Consider the following 22,085-nt stretch of genomic DNA (forward strand, 5'->3'; position numbering starts at 1 on the left):
TTTCCTCTAGGAGCTTTATAGTTTCAGGTCTTACATTTAGGTCTTTAATCCATTTTGAGTTAATCATTTTTGTTTTGAAGCATAGTTGATTTACAATGTTTCAGGTGTACAGCAAAGTGATTCAGTCATATATATATTTTTCAGATTCTTTTCCATTATAGGTATTACAAGATATTGAATATAGTTCTCTGTGCTATACAGTAGTTCCTTGTTGTTTATTTTATATATAGTAGTATGTATCTGTTAATCCCAAATTCTTATTTATCCCCCCCTCACTTTCCCCGTTGGTAACCATAAATTTGTTTTCGATGTCTGTGAGTGGAGTTAATTTTTGTAAGTCTAAACTTTAAAAAAAATTCATCTTTGACATCCTTAGCCATTTCACTCAGCTATTACCCAGCTAAATGCCACCAAACAAATACCATTTCTCTTGGAAGCATCACTACTTGTTGTAACAAACTTTTTGGAGCCGTAGCTTTATTTTATTTAATTCTTCCCTCCTTTATCAGGACTCTTCCCAATAGGAAGTGATTCACCATTTCAATCATTCATTCATTAAACAAATATTTACCAAACACAGGGTAGATGCTAAGGATGCAGTGGGGAGCAAACAGCAAAACAATTTAGGGCTCCTAGTCTGAGGTGTGGACCCACATCACAGTTCATAAAGGGAATGAAAGCAAGGCCAAGAACATGGAGCATCTCACCTAGCATCTCAGAAAACTGTGACCCAAGTCATTGCGCGAAGGCTTTGATGCTGAGAAGGGATTTAGGTAAAGTAAATGCAGAACGGTTGAGAGTGCCTGAGATTCAGGCAGAAAAAGAGTAAACACGATTAAAGCAAGTAAGCAAGCAAAACTCCCCAAAGAAGCACACACAAAAAGCTTCGCAGACTCTCCCTATCTTGGTCTGAGGAGTTAGCAGGTGAATCTCGTGAGACGGCGGTGAACCACGTTCTCCAGCAGCTGCGGAGGAGACCGACTGGACGCTCCGGGGATGGAGGCCTCGGGTCAGGGTCCCACCCGCCGCTGTTTCGAGTCAGGCGTCTCCTCTGCGCCCTGGAACCGCGGCGCCTGGGCGCCCGGGTGTCCAGCGGGACCGCGGACTCGCCCCGCCTGGTCCGCAGAGCGAGGCCGGGGGTGGCGGCCCCGCCCCGGGAAAGGCGGGCCTGGCCCGGCGTATTTGAGGCGCAGAGCCGGCCGCCGCCCAGCCAGGACGACAGCACCTCTGCCGAAGTCACCCCCGCGGCGTGCGAGCTAGTGCCGAGGCGTCGGGTGAGTGGCTCGGGGCGCCGGGACGGGGGCGCGCACGGGCCTGCTGGCGGGTGAGCCTGGCAGGGCGAGGGCGCCCGGGCGCTGCTCGGTGCGCGGCCGGGGCTTGACTTCCCGGGGGCCCGCGGGAGGGGGTCGCCGAGAAGGGAGAGCGGAGTCTGAGACTCGGGGAAAGTTAGCAACGCCTTACAAGGACTCACCTGCATTTACTCGCGGCGGACGGGTGTGTTACTCTCTGCGGCGACTGGGAGGCTCAGCCCCGGCGTCGCGCCCTCCCGTCCCCGGCCGCCCAGGGCCGCCGGCGGTGAGCGGTGCGCGCGCGCGCATCACCCCAGCCGCCCGCTCCAGCTGGGCGGGAGGAAGCAGGCCCTCCTGCCCCCATTCCACAGAAGGTACTGCTCCCGGACTCTGACGGGCGGCTCCACGACCCCTGACTTGATCTTGCTGTGGGATGGGAATGCGCTCTGCTACCAGGCCAACAGGGTCAAGGGCTGCAGCCTCTCCCTGGACGCTGATCCCGCAGAAAATGGTGCTGCCCCAAGGCTGAGTGGACATGTGCCCGGCTTGACAAAGACCGTACACCCTGAGTTTTTACAAACCAGTGACTCATCCCTGTCCAGATTTGGGCATTAACGATCTCACATCTGTGCCGGGGATATGTGGGGTGTGGCAGAATGTTGGTCCCAGGGTGCAGAGGCCTCCTAGCTGAGGCGGGGGTGGGGAGGCTTTTCAAACATGTTTGAGCATTTATTCTGGATTGTGAGTTGCTCAAATCAAAGCACTAAAATGCATGCACTTTGAGGAGCAGGAGCTCAGGGACGCAGGGCTTGAGGTTGTGCCTTATGCTTCATGCCCTCCCCTTAGCGATTCCTATTCCAGATACCGTGGAATATTTGTAAAGTGACTCCTGGGAGTTGGGTTGCTGGACAATGAGGACGGTTGGACCTCAGTGACCCAGTCTGTTTCTAGGATTCTGGAAAGGAATGGAAGAAAGGCTCATTTAGTTCTGAAGAAAATGATAGCAATGAAAATTGACCTCTTGGCACAGAGCATGAGAGAAAATTTTCACCAGCTTCCAAAATTCTGACTCATTTGCCTCAAGTTTATCTTTCATACTAGGAAATTGTTTCCATAAAAGTTAAAGTTTAATAATAAAAATTTATTGTTGCACAATAGTCTCCTTTTCAGACACTGACTTTGAATCCCTAGAGGAGAGTCTTTCATTCCTTTCATGGCTGTGCCCCATCCTTGATCTATGGGAGATTGGAGCTCTTTCCTAAGTTAATAATGTGTGGGCGTTATACTTAGAATCAGCATTTACGTCATATTCTTGGGAGAAGTTTGATGATGGGTCTTGAATGTTTTGAGTTTAGAAATATTAGGTGGTGCCTCACCAGGTTACATAAGAAGCAGAAAAGAAGGAGCATTGCTTGATAGATTGACCCCAAAAGCTAGTTTTTTGGGTTTTTTTAAGACATGCTTTTCTTTTGTAAGTCACCAATGCCTTTTTAATTTTTATTTATTTATTTTATTTATTTATTTTTGGCCGTGTTGGGTCTTTGTTGCTGCACGCGGGCTTTCTCTAGTTGCAGCGAGCTGGGGCTACTCTTAGTTGCGCTACGCAGGCTTCTCATTGCGGTGGCTTCTCTTGTTGTGGAGCACGGGCTCTAGAGCGCAGGCTCAGTAGTTGTGGCGCACGGGCTTAGTTCCTCCGCGGCATGTGGGATCTTCCCGGACCAGGGCTCGAACTCGTGCCCCCTGCACTGACAGGCGGACTCTTAACCACTGCGCCACCAGGGAAGTCCAGAAGCTAGTTTTTTTAAAAAAATGGAATATCAAATCTCACTGTGTTGAGGGGTCCTTAATCAATGACATTTTGCTATGCCACAAATATGCAGAAGTGCTTTATAAAGACTTTTTACTTACTTACTGCTCGTGAGGTCAAAGGCCAATATTGGTCTCACCTATGATTTAGATACTGTTTGCCTAGAACCTTCATCAGCCAGGCTCTAAATTTTAACTGTAATAGAGATATTTATTCATATAGTAAAACTTGAGACTCTTATGTTACCTTAAATACCAGTTGGCTTGTAAACTTCATGTACCTGAGACTCATAGTAACTGATCTAAAACTTAGCCTCTTTCCTGTGATAGTTTGGGACATAGGCTTCTGCTGAGGACAGCTAGTTAATATTTTGTGTCTGGTGCCTGAACGGGTTCTTCTCATTAAATTCTGAGTGGTAAGCCTGCCAAGGCAGTAATTCCAATTTGCTGCTGACTAAGTATCATGTGTTCTCTCTTGACTGATGTTCAGCTTTTCCATAAGGGAAAAAAAAAATCAGTAACTGAGAGGCACAAAGTAACTTTACCTTCCTTGATGCTGAGGAACAATGATGAAAAAGAAATCCTCGTAAAGGACCAGTTTCCTTTATTCTAACCAGCATCATTGAACTTGGCTTTGGTAAGTGGGCGTTCCTCAAGGCCTGTCCCGTGTTTCAGCAAGGCCAGGACGTAGACTGCCTGTCCTGTGTTCTTTGGGGAGGAGTGTGGGCAGTGCTTGGGGTTCTGAGGAAATACGTTTGGGATCTACTTCCCTTACAGCTCGTATAAAAGTTGGGGCCCTTTGTGGGCAGAAATTTCAGAAGTGCTCCTGGGAACCCTGGCAACTGAATTAATTGCTACATGGGCCTAGAACAGCATAGTACAGTGGATAGCCACTCTTTATTAAAGGGCAGAGCTGCAATTAACAACCGATTAAAGTGGTCTGCGTTCTGACTCATGTTTAAATTCCTTACTCCAAACCTACTTTCTGTAGGTTTTTCCAAATGTGAAGACTCAGATAGCAGTTTTTTAAAGTTTTTGTCTTTGATGTAGTTTTTAAATATTTTTGTCTTCGATGTAGTGTTTTTATCCTGGCTTTTCAAAATTCTCTGATTCTGGGAATGCCAGAGTTCACAAACCTATAGTACCTGTGGAGTGGGAAGATTTTTTAAATTTTACATTTGATTGTCTCTATAAGCTACTCCTCTAAAAAAAAAAAGAAAGAAAGAAAGAAAAAAGAAAACTTCCAGGCAAGTAAGGAAGATATTTACCCAAATAGATGTGTTGTTGTTTTTTTTATTCTTTTTTTGGTTCCTTTTTTTGTTTTTAAGTTCTAAGGTTGCTAACCTTGATTTCAAAAGAACATTGGTTAGAACCTGTTTCATCAGAGATCTGATGGTTGGGAGTTGACATAATCAAAACAATGCATACCCAATTTTTGGAAAAGTAAGCCTTTTCGGTTTAAATGTGGTTATAATTAGCAAAGTGACTGTGCAAAATGCCATCCTTGTATTCAATATCACTGCACACTGAGTCACCCAGCTAGTTTTCTGACAAAAACATGATCTTTTTTTTTTTTTAATTTACTCATTTTATTTACTTATTTTTGTCTGCATTGGGTCTTCATTGCTATGGGCGGGCTTCTCATTGTGGTAGCGCACAGGCTCAGTAGTTGAGGGTTACAGGCTCAGCCGCTCCACGGCATGTGGGATCTTCCCGGACCAGGGCTCGAACCCATGTCCCCTGAATTGGCAGGAGGATTCTCAACCACTGTGCCACCAGGGAAGTGCCCATGATCTCTTTTTAATTTGTTTACAATTTCAGCATGTTTATGCAGTTCTGAATGTTTAAGCCAGAGAATTAATTTCTAAATGAAGTAACTAACACTTTCGAAGGACTATACTTTAAAATTTCAAAGTGTGAGGTTTTATACTAATGTAAAATCAGCCTGAATTAGGAGTCAGGATGCTTGGACCCTGGTCCTTGGCCTGCCAATGACAGAATGACTTTGGGTCACCACATTACCTCTCTGAGACTCAGTTTCCTCACCTTTAAAGTGAGGATATTAACTTTTCCCTGTCAATCTCATAAGATTATTATCAGAATCAAAATAGGTAAGGTATGTGACAGTGTTTTGTAAACTGAAAAGCACCACATAAATGCAGGGTGTCATTATTCTAATGGGCTTGTCTAATGCGTCACAACACAATCCAAACTGTCATCCTTGGTGTCATGTGAAACACAGTGGAAATAAAGTGGAATCTGCTTTGTTTTTTAAATTGTTTGGGGCTAGTTGGAAAATAAACTGAATATGCTTGAACAGAAACTTTGAAAAGAATAAATGTTACATTTTGGAAATGTAAATGTAAATGTCTTTGTGTGAGTTTCTGGTTATGATCAGCCTTTAAACACATCTAAGTTTAATTGGATTTATGTTAATAAGACACTTTATGAGGCCAATGGAACAGATTTAGATAGTTTTAACAATTGAAACTACCTTTCTGTTTTTTATTGACTTTCATAGGTACATTTATGTGAGGATACATATGCTAATTAGCCTACACCAGTGGTTCTCAAACCAGGCACAATTTTGCCCTCTTCCCACTTCCCACAGGGTTATTTGGCAACGTCTTAAGACATTCTGCATTATCACAATGTGGGGGGAGGGGTGCTACTGGCATCTTGTGTGTTGAAGCCAGGGATGCTGCTGCACATACTGCAATGCATGGGACAGCCCCTCCCTACAAAGTATCCCACCTGAAATGTCAGTGGTGTGAGGTTGGGAATAAGCCCGAACACGATGGGGATATTTAAAAGAAGTCAAAACACTTACAATGTTATTGCTGAGGCTTTGATACGTTGCCCAGGAGTGGAAGAAGAAGTTGTGTAATCAAAGTAACTAAGCTTTCTGCCCACTATGAAGTTGAAGATTGTTTCCTACTGGCATCCAAAATGAGAAGCTTTATTTTCTTGACTTAAGAAATGTCCTTTCTTTCTCTTTAACAACTCTTAAGTTCTCTCTTGGGTAGCAGCACAGTTTTCAAGGCAGTGGTAGCCTTTTGGGGAAGGAAGCACAGAAGAGCACCTGACTTTTGCTTTAAAAGGTCAAATACTATATACTAAATACAGTGAATATAAGTCCTGAGAGAGTCACCGTGACTTCCTAATCAAATTGCTAGCAGTTTCCACGTTGGAAAACGGGCATAGTGATAACAGTGATAACCTGAGGGTTTCCAAATATATTTGAGAATTCCCAGATTAAAAGAGATGTGCAAAAAGAAAAAAATAATTTAGTGAAGGATAATATTTGCGTGTTATAAATAACAGCAGAGTAGGATAAAATATCTGGTGTATAAATAAATAAAGCACACATTAAGTTCTAGGAGGAGGTCTGCCTGTTTGGTTTTTTTAACAATAAAATCTAATATTTTACATTTTTAGGACCTATCAAGTAGCCACCACTTACTCAATTATTTTAAGAATAATAATTGAGTAACTATCACAAATAGGCGACTTAAGGAAAGCAGCGGGAGCAGGTGTAAAACATCCTGTTTGGATGGGGCCTTGGCACAGGGGGAGGAGCCGGAGAAGCAAGAATGATGTCTCGGGGCCACCCTTTGAGGCAGCTGTGGGCAAGGCCAACCCTCTCTGGTAGCATCCTACCCAAAAATATTTTCCTCCACATTGTCTGACTTTTTTTTTTTAACCTTAGTTGTTTGTTATACTGCCAGACATTTCATTTGGAATAACAGGTATCTTTTAAAAAGGGAATCATCTTGTGCCCGCCTTTCTTCTTTATTGCTCCACATCGCAATCTCACCTTTCCTTCAAGGCTTAGCTCAAGCAACACTGTCTCTTCCCCTGTTAGAAGTCACCTTTCGAGTTGTGACTTCCCACAGCATGCAGTCTGGCTCACAGCGTCCATCTTGTGACCCCCTTCTGGCCTCTGGACCCTTTGGCCATACATCTTGGTCGATTTCATCTTCAAATCCAGACAGGAGCCACCCAGTGCCTGGTCCAAAGTAGGCATAAATGTGTACAAATGAAGGAATAAATCAACAGCAGCAACTAGGTCTTGGCGGGTGGGGCTGGGAAGGCAACGATTGTCTTTCAAATCTCAGTAGGAAGAACCAACTGCTTCCTCCCAAAACCCAGAGGAGGGCGTGGGGCTGTTAGAGGGAGCCGGAGGGGAGGTGGGTGAGATTAATGCACTGAACACGTTTTATGAGGTGGTAGAAAAAGAACACAGGAAGGAAGGTGAAGGAGGACCAAAACCCCAGGACTGTTTACATGTGTTACCTAGGAAAGGGGCAGAGCATTTTATCCCCCCTCCCGCCTGTGCCTGTGTTGGATCACCGGGTACTCCCAGGATTCAGGCCACAGGCTAGTGTGATTAGAGTTTAAAGGTATGAGTTAAATAGGGCGTGGTGATCCAGGTGGAATGCATCTCCACCCTTTGATGAGACATTTTTGTGGTTCCCCGCTAATGATTTCAGCATATTTGACGAATAGACTGGCTTGTGTTAGGAGAATGCCTGTACATTGACTAGACCTGCACAATGAGCTGTTTGTGATGTTAAATTCATACGGAAACCAGTGAAATCTTTTAGGATCAATAACCTGTGTTTGTTTTTTTCTCCTTTCAGGAAAATGGCAGACAGTTTTTCGGTAAGTGTTTTAGGTCTGTTTTCCTACCCTAATATGTATACAGTCATGAAGGTTGAAGGTTGTTTGTTTGTTTTTTAACCACTCAAGTTTTCCTAATTCTCCCACGACGGTGGCTTCCTCTGGCCTCACCCTTCCATTGAGGGCTTGTTAGCTGGAGTCTTGTTTTTCCAGCAACAGATTTGGGAAGAAAGCCAGGCAGAGAGAGGCCTGGGCCTCACTAACAGTAACCCCTTTACCCAAGGCCTAGGACAGAAGTAGGTGGATTCCACTGGCAGGAGCTGAGAAACCAGCTGAACAAAGGGCAGTGTGGTACGGTCTGAGCATCCTGATTGTTTTTTGGTTTTTTTTAAAATCCTGCAGTGCCCTCTACTCCTCCTCCTTTCCCAAATGCTGGAGTAAGAAGCAGCCAAAATAAATTCCTATTAGCATGCATGCTTATGTATTCTCAAATTCCTTAACAGAATGACTCACACCACCTACAGCCATGAGCTTGAGTTGTTTTCTAAATCCGGTTTACTTTCCTTCATCATCCAGCCCTCTGTTTATCTCTCCCCCTCCCCCAGACCCCATGGGCTCCCTTCACAGTCTCACTCTGCTGCCCCGATACCAGGTCTGGGGTTGGGTTCCTGATGCACCAAAGGGTCAGACAATCCTGGCAGATCATATTCAATCAACATAGAAGTTTTTACTGAGTATCTTCCATGTACCACCTAGCACTCTGCTAAATACTGTAGAAGTCAGAGAGGGAGAAGGCAGAGTCTCTTCCTGGAGAGAAAGGACACAAACCAACACTGGCACAGCATCTTGCGGTCCATAAAGAGCCGTCCCAAATGCTGCCTCATCTGTTCGTCACAACAATCACTTGAGATAAGATCATTATCCCTGTTACACAGACAAAGACACTAAGTCCTATACAAGTGACACGATGGCTCCAAGAGTTTGGAGCTCTTGAAGGATGGCACTGGATTTCAAACCAAATCTTGTGATTCCACATCCCAGGCTCCTCCCTGTGTACAAGGCAGCTTCTCTGATTCTAGCCTGGATGCCACTAAGTGGTGACTAACCTGGTGCACCTGAAGTGCAGTAGACATCCAGCAAAGGGAAGGCCAAGGCAACTGTCTCCAGCTTGGTGGAGGTTTTCCAGCCCAAATGCATCTTGATTTTCATGATTGTTTTTCTCATGTCAGTTAGAAAGTATGTGCTTTTATACAGAGGATGGCTAGCTCCTGACTTTAGCAAATTACAAAAAGGCAACCCTTAATGATCTGAGATGACGGAAAGCAAGAATAGAGTGATAAAGCATGCATAATCCTAAAGTCTAATTTTAGTCTTAGGAACTCAAAACTAATAGGTGGGGAAAATTTTATTGATATGAATTTCATATCTTCACCATATCGCTCTAATTCTTAGATCACATATTCCTGAAAATTCTGTTGTTGTGAATGTCTTTCATCCTGTAATTGTTTATGTCTTTCTTTCCAGCTTAATGATGCCTTAGCTGGGTCTGGAAACCCAAACCCTCAAGGATGGCCTGCTCCATGGGGAAACCAGCCTGCTGGGGCAGGAGGCTACCCGGGAGCATCCTATCCTGCGGCCTACCCTGGACAGGCACCGCCCGGCCCCTACCCTGGCCAGGGACCTCCTGGGGGTTACCCAGGCCAGGCACCTCCAGGGGCCTACCCTGGCCCAACTGCATCTGGTTATCCTGGACCAACTGCACCAGGTGCCTACCCCGGGCCTGGGGTCTACCCACCTCCTGGACAGCCAAGTGCTCCTGGAGCCTACCCTGCTGCTGGCCCTTATGGCATCCCTTCTGGACCCCTGGTAAGATGGTGTTAGTCATTTCGTATGCTTGAATGTGACCAGGACAAAGCTAATGAAACACGTAGCAATTGTCTGGAGCGGTGGTGCCATCACTTTGTAGTGCTGTGGCTGGGAGCTGGCTCTGGGTACTGACCTGCAAAGGGCTTCCGGGAGAACTGAAGCTTTAAACTCACTGCTTAGAGCCGCTTTGCAAGGACCAGCCACAGTGTATGTTGGTCCAATAGAAAAAATAGTTGCTCATGTTGTGTTCAGTATGTGTACTGTTAGAGTAAAGAGAAGCTAATGCATCTTTTGAAGGCATCTGTAAAGCAGCTTTAATATAAATCAAGTTAAGATCATAGCAATGGGGGAAGTTTTGGTTATTATTATTAATAAACACTGAGTATATAACATGTGCTAGCTGTGTGCTTCTACATGGATGATCTCATTCAACCCCATAAGCACCCTCTAAGATACTGTTATTATCCCCACTTCACAAATGAGGAAATGGGGCAATAAAGAGTTATACAACCTTCCCATGGTCATAGAGGGAACCTTTGGGGGAACCACGGTAATCGGGTTTTTAAAAACCTTCTAAAGATAATTTTGTGATCTAAGGATTAAATTTTCACTTACATTAAAACCCATTTTAATAAATGAATTCTAAGCATAAAACTCTGTGGGGCTCCAGCCACATCTCAGACACAGACCCTTCCCTTCCAGATGGTGTAGTTGGGAGAAAAGATACAGATATGAGGAAAGAGTTCAATAGCACAGGACTGCTGAGTTCCGGGAGGAAGCACAGGACTAGTACAGATCAGACAGATCAGTGCTAGAGAGTTCTAGAGAGAAAAGACTTGCGGATGGTTGAACCCAGGGGGAAACAATTTTACAGGAAAATGAGAAGAGGCCAAGGACAGAGCATTGGGAATATTTACAGCGCCTTGAACATAGAAGGTCAATAAATATTTGTAAAATGAACTGGGGAAGGTATTAATTGGAAAGTGTCCATTCTACAAATATCAAGTGCCTCCCACATTCAGAGCACTCCTCAGGGCCTTGTGTGAGGGGAACACAGGGGGCCTCAAGCCCAGAAGGTACCACAGTGCCTGCCCACAGGGAGCAGAAGAACCTGACAAAGAATGTTCTATGACAAGGATCTTTCCAAAAAATAGGTCAAGTGGATGAGTCATAGATTGGAATGGGCCTTGTCATGAGAGATAACAGTGCTCCGAAAGGGAATATGTTCTGCCTTTGGCACCAATTAACGGATGGCCTTATTCTCGATTATTAGCTGCAGTTGTGTAGGGAGCCTTCTCTCTTCAGGCCCTGGGCAAGGTGGCCTGAGAGTCTGAAAAGATGGCTAAAGTAGGGTTATGTGTTATTCACACATATTAAAAGTGGTTGAACTTTAGTGATATCTTTTTCTTTCTTCCCTCAAGAAAACATGACTCTTTATTGATATATATATATATATATATTTTATTCCCAGAATGTGCCTTATGACCTGCCTTTTTCCGGAGGAGTCATGCCTCGCATGCTGATAACAATCCTGGGCACAGTAAAGCCCAATGCAAACAGGTAAAGAGCCAAGTCAGCAAGTCTAACATATTTATTGATTGCTTTTGGAATAAAGGGCGATCTGTTTTGAATTTTGATAGAGTTTTTAAAATTGCACATTTAGAATCTTGGCTATACCACAGTTTGGGATTTTCCTATAAATCAATATGCATTCCCACCAAGAAGACAAGGTTTCCCTCACTAAATCTTGTGTTTCTCCCAGAACCAGAATAAAACAGAGTTCTACTTTGTGAGGACAAAGAGGAAGAGCAGGAAAACCCATTCTGTTGGTTCTTCTAGGCAGTGAAAGCCTTAGAATTAAAGGAAAGTAGAGCCTTTGTAATGTAATGTTTGGCCATCCCTCCACCTCTGAGCCATAGATTGTCTAAAAAACAAAGCCAATCAAAAATTCGGGTCACAGGGCTTCCCTGGTGGCGCAGTGGTTGAGAGTCCGCCTGCCAATGCAGGGGACACGGGTTCGTGCCCCAGTCCAGGAAGATCCCACATGCTGTGGAGCGGCTGGGCCCGTGAGCCATGGCCGCTGAGCCTGCGCGTCCGGAGCCTATGCTCAGCGGCGGGAGAGGCCACAACAGTGAGAGGCCCGTGTATCACAAAAAAAAAAAAAAAAAAATTAGGGTCAGGGACTTCCATGGTGGTTCAGTGGCTAAGACTCCATGCTCCCAATGCAGGGGTTTGATCCCTGGTTAGGGAACTAGATCCCACATACCTCAACTAAGAGTTCTCATGTTACAACTAAAAAAGATCCCACATGCCACAGCTAAAAGATCCTGCATGTTGCAACGAAGATCCTGCGTGCTGCAACTAAGACCCAGTGCAGCCAAAAAAAAAAAAAAAACTAGGGTCAAAGACAAAAAGATGCCTAGTTGATCTGAGAGCTTAAATATTATACCTCTCTGTCCTCATACTGGTACAAATCTCCCTGCAGTTGTGCAGGTCTTGGTGCACTCTCAGATTTGTGAGCTTGGCCGCCATTTCCGTCTTCATACTGGGTGAAACAGCAGAGTCACAGATTCCCATGTTGTTGGCCTGGTCTACAGATGATAAGTGACAAGGTGGGGAACCCCAGTCTTCTGAGTAGACACTGTTTACTTAAAAGGTTTGAAAAGACTCTGCAAGTTAAAGACTTTGTAAAAATAAATCAGCCTCTGCCATTGGTACTGGTTTGGTTGAGGTGAGCTCGGGGTGGGTAAGACTTTGAGCTCACTTAGGAAAATCCATGCTGATTTACGGGCTGCCCTGGGATGTCTGGCTCTGGTTATATTTATTATATTATATTATATTATATTATATTATATTATATTATATTATATTATATTATATATAGTATTATATATACTATATATTAAATAATATATAATATAATATATATATAATATATAATATAATATATATATAATATAATATATTATATTATCACCACTGGTTATATTTATATATAATACAAGCAGGCTAGGGCTATCCTGAAGCTGTTCAGTATGTCTGTCCTTGAGGTTAGTAGTACTATTAAAGCTCCTAGATTAATTAATAGCTGTTTCTGGGTCTTATAGACAGGACACAAAAGGTACAAATTCCAGCTGTGTACACAGGTTTATTTAAGAATCTATAAACAGCCTCTGTGAGTACCTGTCATCTTGATCCTCGGGAATCGGCAGGAGCAACCTCCTCTGTTACCCGGAGGTGGACTCAGATTCTGATCTGATCGTTTTACATTCAGCTAACCAGTTCACTCCACCGCCAGCCAGCCTCCTCTGGTTCTACGTGGTAGTCACTACCCTAAGCCAGCTCTTCCTTCCACACAGCATATACAGCTTCTCTCAGCACAATACTTCCCTACACAATAAAGCTTGTCTCACAGCAAGTTACACAACATATATATCCTCTGCCTGTGTCCTTATCCATCTTGCCTCCCCAAATAACATAGGACCCAGCGCCCTGATCCTCTGCAGACAGCACTCACGATTTGGTAATATCTGCTCTCCTCCTGCTGCAGCTGCTGTCACGCAGGACCACACTGGTATCTTTGCCTTATTTACGACTGTTGCACTAAAAAGGTTAGTTCCAATAACAATAGAGATGTCGACTGAGACTGTGGCAGGTCAAAACCAATTTTGGTTGAAATGATTAAGGTGGTAGTAAACTGAGAAATATATTGCTTTGATCTGCAAAATCTATGTGAGCAATTACATGGAAGAAAAAAGTCCTTACGGTGGTAGAGTTGACAGTTATCTTCCTTTTCACTGCTGAGAAAATACAGGCATTGCATATTTAGTCAAATACAAATTCTATTGCCATTTGACCATATTGGTCCTTTCCCTGCGAATTTAATCATTGGTGGTTGTATGTGTCTGTTACTGGGTGAATGAAATACCCAAGGAATCATTGTTAGTAGGTCTAGAAAGCAGACCTTGCTTTTTTTTTTTAAATTTTACTCAATTGAATTTTCTTTTTTTAAAAATTTATTTTTATTTATTTATTTTTGGCTGCGTTGGGTCTTTGTTGCTGCGCACAGGCTTTCGCTAGTTGTGGTGCACGAGCTTCTCATTGTGGTGGCTTCTCTTGTTGCGGAGCACAGGCTCTAGGCGTGCAGGCTTCAGTAGTTGTGGCACATGGGCTCAGTAGTTGTGGCCTACGGGCTCTAGAGTGCAGGCTCAGTAGTTGTGGTGCACGGGCTTACTTGCTCCATGGCATGTGGGATCTTCCCGGACCAGGGCTCGAACCTGTGTCCCCTGCATTGGTAGGTGGATTCTTAACCACTGAACCACCAGGGAAGCCCGCAGACCTTGCTTTAAACAAGAGCACCAGCTGCTTCTGAGGTTAGCGCTCTGGGGAGCACACTTTGAGAAACTGTGGGGTAGGGGTAATACTTTAACAGCCAGATAACTTGTGTTTGTATTAACATCCAAGGAGAGGAAATAGGGTAGAAAGTTTATCCAGCACTTCCATTAATTCCACTTCACATCATGGAATGTTTAGTACATGTATTATTATGACTTTACAACTTAGCAATAGGATACTGAATATTAACTGTGTTTTCTCATTCTTGCTATTTTAGGACTAGGTTTTTGGTTAACTATGAGGAAGCCAGGTTTTTGATAGCACTTTTTTATGTGACTGCCTTACTTTTAACAGGGATTAAAAGTAACCTGGCAGGGCAGGTAAAAGGTAGCCATCATTTCCACAATGTCAGGTATAAAGTGCCCCCAAAGTGGCCCCAAATCTCTACAAGGAAACCCTGACCCTTTTTGTTTGTTTGTTTATTTTTGGCTGCACTGGGTCTTTGTCGCCGCGTGCAGGCTTTTGTTCGTTGCGGCGAGCAGAGACCACTCTTCGTTGCGGTACGCGGGCTTCTCACTGCGGTGGCTTCTCTTGTTGTGGAGCACGGGCTCTAGGCACCCGTAGTTGTGGCACGTGGGCTCTAGAGCACAGGCTCAGTAGCTGTGGAGCACGGGCTTAGTTGCTCCGTGGCACATGGCATCTTCCCAGACCAGGGCTCGAACCCGTGTCCCCTGCATTGGCAGGCGGATTCTTAACCAATGCACCACCAGGGAAAAAAAATAGAATGCTTCGTGAACTTGCGTGTCATCCTTGCCCAGGGGCCATGCTAATCTTCTCTGTATCGTTCCAATTTTAGTATATGTGCTTTCGAAGCGAGCACACCTTGATTGTTTTTATATGTAGAGAGTAAAAAGGGAATTACAGCTGAATAGAAGGATATGACCAAAGCCAACGAGGCCAAAAAACTTAACACATATTGTCTTGTTTACTTTGAGATAGTGTGGTAGTACATCGAATACAGTAGTCCCCCCTTATCTGTGGTTTCGCTTTCCACGATTTCAGTTACCCAGGGTCAATCGCGGTCTGAAAATATTAAATGGAAATTCCCAGAAATAATCAATTCATAAGTTTTAAGTTGCCACCGTTGTGAGCAGCATGGTGAAATCTCACGCTGTCCAGCCCCATCCTGCCCAGTACGTGAAATCATCCCTTTGTGCAGCATATCTGGCCTATTAGTCACTTAGTAGCTGTCTCAGTTATCAGATCCACTGTCATGGTACCCTGGTGCTTGTGTCCAAGGAACCCTTATTTTGTGACCCCAGAAACAGGAGTAGTGATGCTGGCCATTCAGATATGCCAAAGAGAAGCTATAAAAGGCTCCTTTTAAGTGAAAAGGGGAAGGTTCTTGACTTAATGGAAAGAAAAAAATTGTATGCTGAGGTTGCTAAGACCTATAGTAAGTACAAATCTTCTGTCCATGAAACTGTGAGAAAGGAAACTCATGCTATTTTTTTTTTCCTGTCGTACCTCAAACTGCAAAAATTACAGCCCCAGTGCATAAGTGCGTAGTTCAGATGGAAAAGGCATTAAATGTGTACAATATTTTGAGAGAGACCACATTCACATGACTTTTACAACAGTATATTGCTGTAATTGTTCTATTTTATTATTAATCTCTTACTGTACCTAATTTATAAATTAAACTTTATCATAGGTATACATGTATAGGAAAAAAGTGTGCGTGGATAGCTAGCTGAATAGATATTTGGTTCGCGGTACTATCCATGGTCACTGGGGTCTTAGAACATACCCTCTGCACATAAAGTGGAACTGCTGTACTTGGCCCAGTATACTTTCCAGTTTGAACCCATTCTCTGGTTTATTTGCTTTCTGTTTAGAAATTTTCCCTGTATTTTATAAATGATTTGCTCTTTAGAAAATTTTATGTTCTTCACTTGATACAAATGTACAACTTGAATAATTTTACTAACTCTGGTCTTTGGTTTAAAACAGACTTGCTTTAGATTTCAAGACAGGGAGTGATGTCGCCTTCCACTTTAACCCACGCTTCAATGAGGACAACAGGAGAGTCATTGTTTGCAATTCGAAGCTGAATAATAACTGGGGGAAGGAAGAAAGACAGACGGTTTTCCCATTTGAAAGCGGTAAACCTTTCAAAGTAAGTTATTGTTACTATTATATATTGATAATGTATATTTCTCATGGGGAATCACTCTTAAACCACAATGCACTGGAAACGAATTTTCATCAGCTGTCCTGGGACACCTAACCAGTACATCTGCTCTCCATACCAGGGGACTGGTCTCAGAAATAGTGGCACTCTCCCCAACTCCATTCAGGCACCTTACCATCACCCGTTACCACCCTTCTGAGTTTAAGCTTTTCTGGAAGTGAGAAAAATAGCATCTTTAATAAAAAAGGTAGAAAGTCTTTATGGTACAGTTGTGCTGAGACTTAATTCCTCAAAACAACATAGTTAGCATGGCAATCAAAACAAAATTTTTATTGGATTTCCCTGGCGGTCCAGTGGTTAAGACTCCATGCTTCCAATGCAGGGGGCGTGGGTGCAATCCCTGGTTGGGGAACTAAGATCCCACATGCCATGTGGCGTGGTCAAAAAAAAAAAAAAAAAAACCAAAAAATTTTAAATTTAAAAGTAATACATGCTTGTTTTATGAAAAGAAAAATTTATAGATTTTTAAAAATTAACTGAAAAGTCCTCCATCCTTTACCGCTTCCCCCATCCTCACAAAGGTTGCAACTTGAGTATCTTTCCAGTGTTTTCTATGACAAGCAACACACTTTTTGTTTTTTTATTATTTTTTATTTTTAAATTTTGCGGTACACGGGCCTCTCACTGTTGTGGCCTCTCCCATTGCGGAGCACAGGCTCCGGACGCGCAGGCTCAGCGGCCATGGCTTATGGGCCCAGCCACTCCGCGGCATGTGGGATCTTCCCGGACCAGGGCACGAACCCGTGTCCCCTGCATCGGCAGGCAGACTCCCAACCACTGCGCCACCAGGGAAGCTCTGCACGCTTTTTATTTTTAAGCACTGCTTCCACAAATATTTATTAGGTCCACAGTATCGGGTAAGGGTTGACTATAGAGTGGGTTATAAAACAGCTAGACCGCCAGCTCCTCAAGGGCAGGGTCTAACAGGGACCATATTCTACATTTGGTGGACATCTTTCCTTATGAGAACATTGCCACCTAATAGTACTTCATTGTTCAGATGTGTAATAATTCAGCCAGTACCCTACTGCTGAAAATTTGGAGTATGGAAATATTCCAAACAAATCAAACCGGGAAAGTTTTATTTATTTTACTAAAATACTGTAATAGCTATCCTTATAAATCTTTGCTTCCTAGAATAACTTTACTCAAAGAATACACATGTTTAAAATTTAGATAAGGATATTGCCAAAGTGCTGCTTCCAAAAGGATGTAAGGATTAACACATCCTCTAACTACTGGGATAGAGTATGTTTCCCCTACTCTTGCCAAAAGTGGTTATTATCAATCTTCATAACATTTGCCACTCTAAGTAGAGGATTCCTATTTTAGCATTTATTTTTAGTTTTAGTTTTAGGTGTTTGAGGCCATACAAAAACTTTAGGTTTTTATGTAGATAAATTATTAATCTTTTCCTCTGTGGCTTCAACTATATATCCTTCTAACAATTTTATCATTTTGTTTTGTTTAAATCTTGAATAAGTTGGAGTTCATTTTTGCTGTAAAGTTACTTTTTATGACTTTAATTAGTTCTACAGTTGATCATAAAGGTGAAATGCTGGACATCCTGAGCTCAGGCCAGACTGGTTTTGAGATGAATGGGCATTCCTAACAGTTTGTGTACGTGCCATTTCAGATACAAGTCCTGGTTGAAGCTGATCACTTCAAGGTTGCGGTCAATGATGCTCACTTGTTGCAGTATAATCATCGGGTGAAAAATCTCAGGGAGATCAGCAAACTGGGAATTTCTGGTGACATAAATCTCACCAGTGCTTCGCACACCATGATATAAAGGGGCAGATACTTTTTAAAGAAATGAAATTGAATGTAAACCTTACACATTTAAAAGCTTCATGTTCACTATGAGTGAAAAATTGTACCTTTATTCATCAATGTCCTTCTTGCAAATCATCCATTTAATAAAGAGTTACCTGTCTTCATATGTCATTTAATTGGGGCAGTTTATTCTTGATAATGCGCAATGGACTCAATGGAAAAGGACTCAATGGAAAAAGAAATATGTAGCAATGTTAATACTGCATTAGAGTCTCCCAAAGTTTTCAATATTTGCTAAACTATTTTTTAAAAAGGAGGGACTTCCCTGGCAGTGCAGTGGTTAAGACTTCGCCTTCCAATGCAGGAAATGCGGGTTCATCCCTGGTCAGGGAGCTAAGATCCCACATGCCTCATGGCCAAAAAACCATAAAACAGAAGCAATATTGTAACAAATTCAATAAAGACAAAAACCAAAAAGTAAATAGGAGTAAATACTACCCCCAAATTAACCTCTCCAACAGATGCTACAAAGAAATCGTTCTATTTTCTTACTTCAGGAAACATAATCAGGAAATGAGAAGAGCAGAAAGAAGAAGTTTACATATAGGTGACCCATAGACAATTACTGTTAGCATTCTGGTATATTTCTCTGGACTCCTTTTAACTATTTCATCTCTCTGAACTATACTTCACTGCTTTCAAATCAGTAATTGATACCAATATCAGACAATCTTCCCGTGGGTTCTTTTGGTTTTATGAAATCTCCAGATTTGTAGAGGGAAAAAATAGTAGGTTTTTAATTAGAAATGTAATCAGCTTGAAAAAGTTAATAGTTTCCACTGTTAATACTCTCAGCCATGCCTTTCTGCCCTTCCTCATTACCGGCAAGGCCAAAGATTAATATAATTTCAAAACCAGGATGTGCTCACATCACCTCATTTTATAGGAGACCAAAAATTATTTGATCTATTATTGTTTCTACAATACCATCTTCTCAAGTATTTTGTTGCCACAGGTTGGGTCCCCCAGGAGGCAAAGGGATTAGAATGCAAGAGGTTTATGAAGGAGTGACCTTTCTCTCAACAGGTGTGGAGACGAGAAGGCACACAATTAGGCAGAGTAAGAAGGTGAGCATCCATGCCTCAGCCTACATTATAGGGGTTATGAGCTGGGATGATGTTTTAGAGCTGTCGAGAGGGGGATGCCTTCATATTTTCACTTCAGTCAGTGGATACAGGCCACCTAGGAAACAGTCTGATCTTGGGTGAAGTGGCTTTCTTCACCTGAGACAGTTCTCACACGGGATGATTCCCAAGGACTGTCTGCTAGCAGCAGTTATAGCAACTAAAGAAATGAGTCCTTCAGTCCTAAAGTGGGATGTGAGCAGCATATCACGGCTCATTTCAAAAAGTATGTTAATTCCTTATTCTAACATTCTGATCTTGACTGTTCTACTCCAGTGATTAAACAGAAGAACACAGTAAGCTATGGAGAAAAAAGGGAACTTGGTTTACACAAAATTACTTAAATCCTCTGAGCCTTCGTTCCTTTGTCTGTAAAACGAACTGTATAATACATTTTATAACACATCTTTTGTCTATAAAATGGGTTACTATGACCATTGAATAAATATTGTTTGCAAAGAGGTTGTCATATAGTAGGTCCTCAATAAATGGAAATTCCATTTTTTTAAAATTTTTGGAAAGGCTCTTGTTCTACCCAGTTTTCTTTCATTTTGTCTTTAAAGATTTTCTTAATACCTCATAATTCTAGAATCCAATAGCCCAAGGACACTCTCTCTAGTTGTAGGACACATTGATGGCTGCCTACCCAACTCATTCCCTGCTTCCTAACAGTCCTGGTTTTACCCAGGTATAATCCCAGATAAAATAGGGAAACCTGATTAGTTTAAGCAAACCCCAGCTGATCTGCAGATGGAGATGTGGCATTAGCTGGCCTAACGAGACTAAAGGGAAGGACACAGCTCTGATTACCACCAGCAACCATCATGTGACTCCAAAAGGACCCAGCTTTAGAGACACTGACACCAAGGATGCCAGAATGAACTATGAACAGATGTTGGACTTCGATGGCATCATTGAGCTGTTGATTGTAAAGTGCCTGAAATCACCTTGACAACTTGTGAAATAATAAATTTCCTTACTGTTAAGCCAATTCGAGTTCAATTCATTATCACTTAATAGCCAAAAGCTTTCTAAATGATTCAATAGTGCATCTTATTAGACCTACAAAAAAAATGTTTACTCACATTGTTTTATTCTCACCTACTTTATCCTTGAGGGCAAATATTACTTTATTGTTATGTTGCATTTTTAAAAAAAATTCATTTATTTGGTTGCGCCAGGTCTTAGTTGAGACAGGCAGGCTCCTTAGTTGTGGCTCCAGGGCTCCTGAGTTGCGGCTCGCCAGCTCCTTAGCTGTGGCACATGGGCTCCTTAGTTGTGGTATGCATGTGGGATCTAGTTCCCTGACCAGGGATCGAACCCAGACCCCCTGCATTGGGATCTCGGAGTCTTATCCACTGCACCACCAGGGAAGTCCAATTGTTGCATATTGCTTTATATAGATTCTAAGTCTTGGGTTACTTTGTACCCATCTCTTTTACATGTTCATGGCCCTGGGCCCTTAGAAAACGCTAACTTTTACATAAAATGTTTCTTTGTTCTGAATGTCTTGCTTGAATTATTCAAAAATGGGCTGTTAAAGCTGCTTTTATATTTTGTTAAGACTAGGCATTCTGAGACTATGCTTCTAAACCAGCACCTCACATAGCTGCTCACGTGGGCTTGATAATAAATACTGTCTTTTCCACAAGCCTAACATACCTTCCTCTGACAACAAAAGTAGATGTGCTTTCCTTTCTTGTTTGGAAACTCCTCATCTTAAAGGACTATCCATAAAGTTGCTGCTTGTTTGGTGAATACCTCGAACACTCACCTCATTTGCAAACAGAAAAAACTGGATCCAGGTCTGGTGACCAGCTTTAGCTACAATGAGTCATCTTGGTGCTCTGTTATTCTGATCACCCTGTCTTCTACAAATCCTGTAGTTAAGAGTTTTATAAAAGAGAAAATATTTCGAACGCATTAAGTGATTGACATAATTCTCTTTAAGGGAAGGCAGCATTTCCTTCAAAGGCTGTCAGTCACGTCAAGGGGAAAATGAAAAAAAAAAATACAAGAATTTAATGGGAACCGCTTATAATTTAACCATTTGAAACTGCAGCATGTAAACTGACTTCAGAATCCAGAAAGCTCATCTAAAGAAACTCAACACACCCTGGAAAATGCAATATGCAAAGCTGTTCAACATCAACAAATTTAAGAGTTCAAATTAAGAATAAAGTATAAAGGAATGCAAATATTTCTGTCAGAGTTTAACATTGTATTTTGATTAAGTAGGTATACTTAACATTTAAGCTTATACATTTTAAACAAGAGAGGCAAGGCACAGTACATTTTTATTCTGCATGGTTAATATACAAAATATCCCCACTTCCCTTGAGAAACAGTATCCTATCTAAAACATACTTTGATGAACACTGAATATTGAAATAGTATACAGTTGTTCCTCAGAATCCTGGGCTGGGGGGTATTGGTTCCAGGACCCACCTCCTCCCCTGACACACACACACGAATATCAAAATTCAAGGATGCTCAAGTCCCCAACAGTAGGCCCTCAGTATACGGAGGGCTGCTGTATGACACTATATAAATGGATTGAATAGAAGTGAACACAAATACATATTCTTCAACTTTTCAATATCCTAAGAATATACCACAGCACTGATAACATGAAGAAAAATGTCTGGATTTATTTTTAAATTCAAAATTCTTCTGGTTGATCTCCACTGAGGGGCCTTAGAGGTGAAAACGTAATCAGGTTACCACCAAAGGGAATGTGTCTGGTATGTTCTTGATGTCTTCTTTCCACCTGAGTGAATGTGTTACTGCAGTTTAGGCCTGGCTAGAGAATAAATTTAGAGAAGTCACTAAAGTAACCATCAAGAGTTTCACCAATTAAGTTTTCAACATTGCAAATTAGTAATGGATTAATTAATAATATAACTGACATTTCTTATACACAATAAAAATTATTAATAACATGATTATGCT

General features: G+C 42.3%; 2 protein-coding genes and 1 long non-coding RNA gene across 4 annotated transcripts in view; 1 reads left to right on the plus strand and 2 right to left on the minus strand.

Moving 5' to 3' along the window:
• Positions 1–7,722, minus strand: part of LOC308614429 — a 33,135-nt gene extending 25,413 nt beyond the window's left edge. Inside the window, exon 1 of the long non-coding RNA XR_014015388.1 lies at positions 1,472–7,722. This is a non-coding gene — a long non-coding RNA (uncharacterized lncRNA). The remainder of the gene's footprint in view (positions 1–1,471) is intronic.
• On the plus strand, positions 1,171–18,120 carry LGALS3 (galectin 3). The gene is made up of 6 exons (XM_081228858.1): positions 1,171–1,274; positions 7,739–7,760; positions 9,243–9,584; positions 11,056–11,144; positions 15,933–16,098; positions 17,810–18,120. The coding sequence occupies exons 2-6, from the start codon at positions 7,743–7,745 to the stop codon at positions 17,963–17,965; spliced, it is 771 nt and encodes a 256-aa protein (XP_081084984.1). The 5' UTR covers positions 1,171–1,274; positions 7,739–7,742; the 3' UTR covers positions 17,966–18,120.
• Positions 18,121–21,369: 3,249 nt separating this feature from the next.
• DLGAP5 (DLG associated protein 5) overlaps positions 21,370–22,085 on the minus strand; it is a 40,598-nt gene continuing 39,882 nt past the window's right edge. Inside the window, exon 19 of one of the 2 annotated variants that reach the window (XM_081228843.1) lies at positions 21,370–21,936. In XM_081228843.1, coding sequence (XP_081084969.1) covers positions 21,796–21,936 — 141 coding nt within the window. In that variant the 3' untranslated portion in view covers positions 21,370–21,795. The remainder of the gene's footprint in view (positions 21,937–22,085) is intronic. The other variant, XM_081228844.1, reaches the window with a different exon arrangement.

The sequence above is a fragment of the Mesoplodon bidens genome (genome assembly GCF_964165515.1).
Source record: "Mesoplodon bidens genome assembly, chromosome: 3".
Taxonomy (NCBI): domain Eukaryota; kingdom Metazoa; phylum Chordata; class Mammalia; order Artiodactyla; family Ziphiidae; genus Mesoplodon; species Mesoplodon bidens.